The sequence below is a fragment of the Jaculus jaculus genome, chromosome 6 (assembly GCF_020740685.1).
Source record: "Jaculus jaculus isolate mJacJac1 chromosome 6, mJacJac1.mat.Y.cur, whole genome shotgun sequence".
Classification (NCBI taxonomy): domain Eukaryota; kingdom Metazoa; phylum Chordata; class Mammalia; order Rodentia; family Dipodidae; genus Jaculus; species Jaculus jaculus.
In genome coordinates this window covers 36,866,344-36,875,210 of record NC_059107.1, presented here as the reverse complement: position 1 = coordinate 36,875,210, position 8,867 = coordinate 36,866,344, and the positions used below count along the sequence as shown (strand labels likewise).

The window sequence follows — 8,867 nt, the reverse complement described above, 5'->3', positions numbered from 1 at the left end:
ACCGAGCCTCGAACCGGGGTCCTTAGGCTTCACAGGCAAGCGCTTAACCGCTAAGCCATCTCTCCAGCCCTCAGATGGGAATTTAGTCCAGACAAGGCCATCCCCCTCCAACCACCCAGAGGACAGCAGAGGCAAGGCCACTTGATGGTTTTAGACCCCACTAGGGAGGCAGGGTCCCCAGGGTGACAAGGGACCCACTCCATAGGCTGAAGCATTCACAAAAAAAAAAGTATTTTATTATTTTAACAGTATTCACTTTAAAGGAATAGGAGGATAGCATACGATTTTTACAGACAATATTTAAATGTTGTACAGCTAACAATAACTTAGTTCACTAATCCAAATAAAACAAGCCAAAACATTAAAAAAAAAATACTGCCGATTCTTCTTTATGCGGATGCTAGTACAAAATAAGTTACTTCCGGCCGGGGTGCTCCGCAGCATCAACGCCCATATTGCACTTGGTCGACTGTCAGCACAAACGCCATCCCGGGCTGGGGCCCCTCTAGCCGGCCGCTGCACCCCACCACCACCACCACCACGCACAGAATCAAAGCTGGGGACACATTATGTACAGCTGTACCTTGGAAGGATCCAGGCAGCGTGACAGAGCAGGACTCCAGGACCCGCAGGGCCACATCCTCCCTCCGGCACTGGACTGTGGCCTCCACCACCTGCCAGGCTGGCTTCAGCCAACCAGCCCCCAGAAACCAAGAACATAAGGCCCCCCTGAGCCTCAGTCCTCCCACCAGGTCTGGGGATCCAAGAGCCATTCCAGAAAGAACTGAGAAGTTCCGGCTTCGGTTTGTAGGTTTTATTCCTTTCCGTAGCGGGGGGCTTCTGTGGCAACGTACAACCGACTGGACCAAGAGAGTTTAAAAATAAAACTCATCGAGTTAAGCTTATGCAGTTTTGTTTTGAATATTTTCCCATTTTTGTCTCAGAGTGGGAGGGGGTACAGGGGCTAGCAGAAAAAAAAAAGGATATATTTACAGGGTCCAAAGGGCCAAGAGCTCAGGCTGAGTCTTGGGGCACATGGGTCACACCAGCTTTGGCCTCAAAACCAAGGGAGCGATCTGGGAGACATTTCCGTTTTCCAGAAAATGTTTCCTTCCTGTGACCCAGCCCTGGCCTGGGAATCTGCACAGAACCGCCTGCGATTGTCTCTGCCCTCAAGGGCTGCATCAGGGCAGGGGAGCCCTCCTGGCCACCCACCAGGGAGAAGGGAGGCGCGGGCTGAGGCACCACAGGTCTGTCCCTCCCAAGGCCCTGGCAGGCAGCGGTTGACCCCAAGGGAGAACCCAGAGAATGCAAGACAACCTCCACATCTCCATGACCATGTAAGAAGCAAGAGTAAAATAAATTATTTTCTCCCCTATTCCTTTTCCTTCAAAAAAAAAAAAATGGTTTCATTTTTTTCTGTCCCCTGTGCCTTCCTTCTTCATCTTCTTTTTTTTTTTTTTTTTTTTTTTTTTTTGCTGTAAAGTTGTCCTTTTTGCTCTCCAAGCAACTGTCCATGAAAGAAACCTGGCTGGGCAAGCACCGCGTCACTGGCAGCCACAGCCCAGTTGATAATATTCACAGTAATGGCAGCAGGAGGCTGGGAGCCCTCCAGGGAGAAGTGGCTTTGGGTTCTGGCTGGGTTTACAGGAGGGGTGTTGGTCTTCGGGGAAGGGTGGGAGTCAAGGACTTGGTCCATCCATCCTGGAGTGCCCAGCCTTGCTCTGCCTGCCACCCTCCTTGACATCCATCCATCTGTCCAGTGGGAGGCTGAGCCTAGCCCATGGCGGTCACCATGCTGGATGGGTGAGGGTGGCCGAAGGAGAGGCTGGAGGATGGATGGATGGGCGTCGGAGTGGGCAGGATGTGTCCCGAGTGGCTGAAGGGCGGGAGGTGGCCCACGGGCGCCATGTGTCCAGCTAGGGCGGCTGCGCTGAAGGGGGATGACTTCTCCTGCATGCACTTGGACAGCTCCTCGAAGCACTCAGCCCCCTTCTTACTCTTCTTCGACTTACTGGACATCTTCCGGTTCCGGGTTTGGATCCCTTCCTTCTTCATGGTCAGAGGCCTGTTAACCTGGACAGAGCCACACAGCCTTAGGACACGTTTCCCTGCCCCACAGGTTCCCCCCACGCTATCTCCACAGGACAAAAAAGGTCCTGGTCTAGGGCCCTCAGAATGCCAGAAATGTACCGTCAGTCCAACCTCCAAAGGCACCTGCCCTTTTAAACCGCCACCATTACCATTCCAGGAAAGGAGGTTTCCTCGACCGGGATAACCACGCACATAGACGCCCACTAAATGTCGGCACAGCCCCCAACCAGACAACCCAATCTTTCCTTGCCCCCTAATTTTTCCTGAGGTGCACAACTACCATAGGCCTGCTGACCCTGCCCCCTGCCCCACCATCAGCCCCTCCTTTGGAGCAGCAGAGCCCCTCTTCCGGGAAACCCTTCTGGCACTCTGGGCTGGCAGGCAGGCGGCCTGCCGCGGCTTCCCAAGCCAAGCCAAGCTGGAGGTTGTGGCTGGGGCTGCAGGCCGGGCAGCACAAAGAACTGAGGTCCCTGGGGAGGGGCGGGGCGCAACTCACATTGTGCAGCTTGTAGTAGAGGCCACAGGCGTTGCACACTGGGTCCCCGTTGGCGTTCCGGCGCCATAAGGTGGTGGTTGTCGTCTGACAATTTGCACAACAGGTGCCTGCTCTCCTGGCAGCCGACTGGGAGGGGAGGGGCAGAGTCAGCAGGCTGGTCTCCCACGCCCCACCTTGACCTTCCTCTGTGCCCTAGCACCGCCCCCCAGCCCCACCGCTTAGCCCAGGAGCCCTGAGTCCCATTAGGGAATCACAGCATCTCAGGACCATGGAATTTTAGAATTTGAGAACTAAGCACGTCGGTATCATAGAACTGGGGAATAAAAGAGTTCTCAGAAAGCCAATCTTAGAATCAACAGAATTGCAAAGTCTAGAAGGGAAAATCAGCCGCCTCTCCACTCCCCAAGCAATCTAATTCCTTAAGTAGGGAAACTGAGGCCCAAGAAGGACACTTTAGTAGCGTGGGCATCCTGAGCTGCTCTGTCCCCAATCTCTTCTGCCTCCTCCCCCATAACTCCCCTTGAAATCCAGAATCCGGTGAGTCATAGCCCTGGAGGCCAGGGCAGGGAGACCCTGTGCTGCCTGGGAGACTGAGCGGGGAGTTGGGGAAAGGATAGGTCAGGATTAGAGCATGAAGCTGACCTGTCCTGTTCAGAAGCCACAAGTCACGTGGAGGTATTTAAATTAAATTTTACCATTTAAGAAAACTAAACATTCCCAGCGATCTATAGTCACATGTGGCCCCAGGCCCTCACACAGGATCTAGGAGACACAAGGCATTTCTACTTTCTGTTGATCCAGTTCCCTGTGCCCCAGAGTTCTCACCCATCACCTTTGCCAGCCCAAAGTCCCAGCCCTTGAGGAAATGCCAGGCAGAGGTGGGGTCTGGGGGTCTGGGCTGGTCCCACTGTGTAGAATCCCTTGGGCTATCCCTGCCAGCACCCCAGGGAAAACAGATATAGGGTCTCCCAGCACTTTCTTAAGCCAGAGCTGTGGAGACTAAGCCAGCCTAGGTCCCAAGTGGCCCCAGGCCCAAGCCCGCTCACCGAGGGGACGAGGGACATGCCGCGGGGGCAGGGAGGGGTGAGGGTGAATAAGCCGCCTGAAGCTGGAATTCTGACTCAGGGGCCAGGGCTGTATCCTCCTCCCCCCCCCCACTGGCCTGCACCCGCCCTCACCCCGCTCCAGGGGAAAAAAAAAAAAAAAAAAGAAAAGGGGCCCCAAAGCGGGTGAACGATTTAAGCTCATAAATCACTTCGCCCTGAAAAAATATATTTATTATTCTTAGCATTTTACACATTATTTGCAGAGTGGAGGGTATTAGAAATTTCAAAACAGCCCAGCGAGAGGCAGGCCTGAGCCGAGGTGGCTCTGAAAACTGGCCGGGTCCGGAAACAGATACGCGAAGTTTCCTTATCTACCGGCTGCAGATGTCCGGATAGGAAACTCCGGCAGGAGATCCGAAAGGGCATTTTTTTAAAAAATCACTCAAATGAAAATACACAGTATAGGTGACTCCATGGAAAAATAATAAAGGGCAGGTTTTTTTGGTGGCTGGTGTGTTATTTAAATAAGCCGAGGAGACTGTGAGCTGGGAGGCTAGGGAGGGCAGCGGGAGCCACCACAGGGAAAAGTACTTCATGGCCCTATTTTTAAAGAGTGAAGCAGAGGCCAGAGCATAAGGGTGGGTTGCTGGACACAGGGCTTTGGAGATCCCTAAGCGAGGGGCCTGAGAATGCCTGGTGGCTGTCGAACAGGAAATTTGGCAGGAAAGAATCCATCTAGAAAGAAGAGCAACCCGGACTGACCCCCAAGAGATTTTCCCGATAAGAGAATTTCAGGTGGTGAAGTGTCTGCGTTTGAAGATTTTGTTGCTGAGTTGTGTTTCTGGTTGGTTGGTTGGTTGGTTGGTTTTCTCCCTTAACTAGCAGCCAGCTCTGTCCACGCTGGCAGTCCCCTGTGGCCCAGAGGTCCCCTCCCTACCACTTGCACCCCCAGTCCCACGGAGCACCCAGCCTCCTACCAGCCTCCGCTTTGGCTTGATGAGTGGCCGGTTCTGCCCGTTCATCTTGTGGTAGAGCCCACAGGCATTGCACAGGTAGTGGCCGGTGCCATCCCGTCGCCAGAGAGGAGTGGCTGTAGCCCCACAGTTGACACACTCCCGACCTTCTAGAGGGGGACGGGGAGAGACATGAGGCCTGCTCAGCTGACAGAGGCAAATGGCTGGGGATGAGGTCCCACCCAGTCCACTGGCTGCATCATTTTAGTCCCAGGTCCCATGGAAAAGGGTCCCTGACTTCAAGTTCTGCAGCTAGCCCAGGATCCCAGGGGTCTTCCCAACCAGTAACAAGCAACTGGGGCAAAGAACTGAGGACCAGGAAAGGATGGTGGTGACCGTAGTTGCTCAGCTTCAGCCAGCTGGATCTGGGGTGCCTCTCACCTTCCCGATGTGGTCCCCTTTTCTCTTCCCCTCTCCTATTTCCTCTCGCTCCTGTCTCCTCCACAAAGCCTGCCATCTAGGCATCTATTCCCATCTATGGTCTCAGCACTCCCCCACCCCTCCGCAATTGACAAGTCTTTCTCCTCAGTCCTGGACCAGAGAGAAAACTTTTCCCTCCTGGCAACCTTTCTTTCTGTCAAAACCCTCCAATTCAGTGCTGAACACTGGTCATTGTTATTTTATTATTTTATTTAAAAAATTTAAAATAAAGTAATCAGCTCTTTCACTTTAGGCTAAATGGCCTTGTTTTTTGTTGTTGTTCAGTTTTTGTTGCTGTTGTTAAAAGACCATCTGGCATTTAAATGAAATGCAAAACAAACTCAGAAGGGCTACAAAGAAATCAAGCTGGTTGAGCACAGCTATGGACCCCAAGTTGAGCTGGGAGCTTGAGTCCAGCAGAGTTGGGTGTCTCAGTGACATGTTACCCAGGAAAAGCTTCCAGATTTAGCTGGAACTAAATTGTAAAAGTATCGCAACAAGAAAAGGTGTTTCCTGGACTTGGGAGTAAATGGTAAAGAAAAACTTCACTCTTCCTGGCTCAAAGCTAAGAGAAGGAGGCCCAGATACTGGCCACTGGTAATTGCCCTTTGCCCACAGTGCTGGACAAACCCAGCCCAGTCCAGCTACCCCTGGCAAAAGGATGTGGTGCAAGCACACGTGGTTCTAGCTACCACCTTCGGGGAGAGAGGGAGCCAAGTGAGGGACACCAGGACACAAACAGGCCCAGGGAATTTTGCTGGAGGGAAACCTCCTGAGGAGATCTGGAGTCACTGCAATCCCCAGACCAGACTGGCTGAGTTGGAGAACCAGATTCCTTAAGGGCCTGGACCTCTGGAGTGCCCGCAGCATGCACACACGCTCACAGACACACGTACACACATGTGTACGCTGACTCCTTCCTTCACCTACACCCTGCATTCTCTCCCACGCCCAGTCATGAGGCTGCTCTGGCTCCTCGGAAGATTCTGTGTGTGCTGGCCAGGCACTGGACAACTTTGGAGAAGGGTATGGGTGAGGAGCGAGAAGGAAACTGAACTTTGGGGGCTACAGAAACCCTCAAGTAGATGGTGGAAGTTTGAGAGTCTCTGTTCCCCACTCAGGTCCCAAACTCATGTGGGCTACCAGGTAGGATTGTCAGCTATCCTCAAACCTGGAGCACTAACAAAACCCCATCCCAGATAGAAGCTTCTCCCATGGAAGCACCCCTTCCCCCACACAGCACCCGCCTTTACCTGAACAGGAGCGAGCCTTGCTGCGTTGCTTAGGGGTGAAGCTGGAGGCCGGTCCACCCAGGAAGCCTCCCGGGTGGAAGAGTCCACTGCCGTAGTCGTGAGCAGCAGCGGGCACATAGGAGGGGTAGGTGGGGATGGGATGATGTGTGGCAGGCTGTGTGCCCATGGTGGCCAGGCCTGGACGCAGGGGACTGCCACCTTCCATCTTCATGCTCTCGGACAGTGACACTTGGTACTTGACACCATCCTTGTCCTCTCCTCGGGCCACGCTACCCCCTGCAGAAGATGAAGCAGGGGAGGGAGCCCCCGTGGTGCTGGGGTCTGGAGACACTTCTTTGGGTGGGGTAGGTGGGAAGCCGAAGAGGTGGGAGCCCGAGTGAGCTGCAGTGGGGGTGAGGGAGGCCACCGAGCTCCCGCTGCCTCCTCCGCTCCCACCTGCAGGCCCCGGGTACACCGAGAGTGGGCCTCCAGGTCCTCCAGCAGCCGACGGGTGCAGCGGCGTCTTGGAGAAGGGGCTCACAGTCCAGGGACTGTGGTGGTGGGCGGCAGCTGCAGAGAGCGCTGCTTTGCCCCCGTCCAGCCAGGGCAAGCCGGGGCTGTGCAACAAGTGCGGACGGCACATCTGGCCTCCAGTGAGTCGGGCTGTAGAAGGAGAGGGCATCAGGATCAGAGCTCAAAACAAACAAACAACAAATAAAACTGGAAGAAAAAAAAAAACACCCTACTTACAAAAAAAAACAAAAACAAAAAAAAACACCCAAACGGTATTAATCAGGAATGCCAATGCGAGGCTGAAGGACAAGCGACATAGACGGAACCTCTTGGGACAGGGCCCAGAGGAATCCCTCCCAAGCCGCTGGAACCTACCGGTCCTAGACCCTACCCAAGAGGTGGCTGCCTCTACCTTCCCCTGCGCAATTTCTCAGCTGCTTGGATTCCTGCGGATCCCACATCCGGGAAGCAGCAGCCGGCCATACTCCCCTCCCTCGCCTGGCCCAAGCGCCCTCCAACCGGGGCTCACCGTGCGCCGGGCTGTAGGAGACGCGCGCCCGTGCGTGGGCCGGGTTGGCGTAGTAGGGGTTGCCCTGCGAGTCTAGGTGATTGAAGAAGACGTCCACCTCGTCCGGAGGCAGCAGCTGCGTCGGCTCCATGTAGTTGTGCGCCAGGCCCGGGTGGTGCGAGTCGGGGTGCTGCGCATTCAGCACGGCGGGGTGCGCCATCCAGCGAGGCTGCTCCGGCGCCACCTCCATGGCCCGCGGCGGCGGCTCGGGATCTGGGCGGAGGCACGGGTGGCCCTGGGTGACAGAGGGAGATGTGAGGGGCGCTACTGGCCTCTTGACACCCATGAAGACCCACTACTCAGCGTTCTGCGAGCCAGGAAGCTCCAGCAGGGCACCACCGAAGGGGACATCACCGAGGACCAGTCCCGGATGGGAGGAAGGCGCAAGGCTCAAAACGAAAGGAAGGAGGGGGACGAAGGGGTTCGGCCACTCACACTCACATATAGACCCGCGGCCCCAGAGCCGCACAGCATGCACACGAGGTCACACAGAGGGATGGACCCTGACACCGTCGACCCCGACAAACGCACCAGAAACGCTCTTAAGTTGGGCGCTCACACCGAGCCCCCGCCCTCTGGGCACAGAAACATGAACTCGGACTAAAAGTTTAGACAGGAGCCGAAATTCCACTCGGGGGTTCACGACCCCAGCGACAGGCGTACACCGGCATTTGGCAGTAGATCCGCACATTGATCTTGTCTGCCCAAACACACGCGCGGCCCCCAAGCACCAGTGGCCATCGGGACTGTTCCTCAAGGCACACGAACGCGAACGCCCGCAGGAGGCCTGGGCCCTGAGCCCCACAGAAATCCTTCCAACCTAGGACGCCCCAGGCCCCTTGCACCCCAAAACTTACACTCGCACCACTGCAGGGACGGTAGGACGACGCAATTGTGGGGAAGCACCAGGACAGCCCTGGGGGACAACCGGGCCCAGCGACAGCGCGTCCCGAGGCTGGCTGGCTCAGGGGATAGGGGCGGGGGACAGCGCGCGCCTCGGCCTAGGGCCCGCCCGGGTCCGGCCCCTCGGCATCCTCTGGCCGCCCTGGCGCCAGCTGCCGACTCCTGCACAGACATGAAGCGGGGGCCGCGCACGCCTAAGAAGCCGACGCCAGCCAATCAGCGCAGCGCGCCGCCCAGCCTCCACCCCCCATTGGCTGCACCCTCCAGCTCCGGCCGCTGGACTCCGGGACTGACCCGCGGGTCGGGCCCCCTAGGCCGCCCGGCCCCCTCCCAGCTCCCTCCCGGCGGCCCCTGCAACCCATGCCCCCCTCGGGAGACCCTTGCTGGGGGGCCGAGCCCCTACACCCCTCCAGCGGATGCTCGGATCCTCCAACCTCTGGGCCCCTCCCCAGCACCTAGCCACTAACGGGCGGCGGGGGGCTGTCTTCCCAGAAGCCTAGGCACACACGCTCTGAGTATGTCTCCTCGGGACCCCAGCCCTCCACTCTCTTGGACGAAACCCCACCTCCTCTACCACTGACC

At 56.5% G+C, this 8,867-nt stretch overlaps 1 protein-coding gene across 1 annotated transcript; it reads right to left on the bottom strand.

Annotated features, from left to right (window-relative positions):
• Positions 1-799: 799 nt before the first annotated feature.
• Positions 800-8,421, bottom strand: Gata2 (GATA binding protein 2). Its single transcript, XM_004665111.2, has 6 exons — positions 8,240-8,421; positions 7,344-7,617; positions 6,323-6,964; positions 4,614-4,759; positions 2,591-2,716; positions 800-2,076 (listed from the first exon to the last, which is right to left on the bottom strand). Exons 2-6 carry the CDS (start codon positions 7,570-7,572, stop codon positions 1,777-1,779), a joined length of 1,443 nt encoding a protein of 480 aa, XP_004665168.1. The 5' UTR covers positions 7,573-7,617; positions 8,240-8,421; the 3' UTR covers positions 800-1,776.
• Positions 8,422-8,867: the final 446 nt, after the last annotated feature.

Coding starts and splice junctions, on each gene's coding strand:
- Gata2 (XM_004665111.2), bottom strand. CDS start 7,572: ATGGAGGTGGCGCCGGAGCAGCCTCGCTGGATGGCGCACCCCGCCGTG. Junction 6,965..7,343: donor CTCCTACAGCCCGGCGCACG/GTGAGCCCCGGT, acceptor CTCCTTCTACAG/CCCGACTCACTGGAGGCCAG. Junction 2,077..2,590: donor TCTACTACAAGCTGCACAAT/GTGAGTTGCGCC, acceptor GGCTCTGTCCAG/GTTAACAGGCCTCTGACCAT.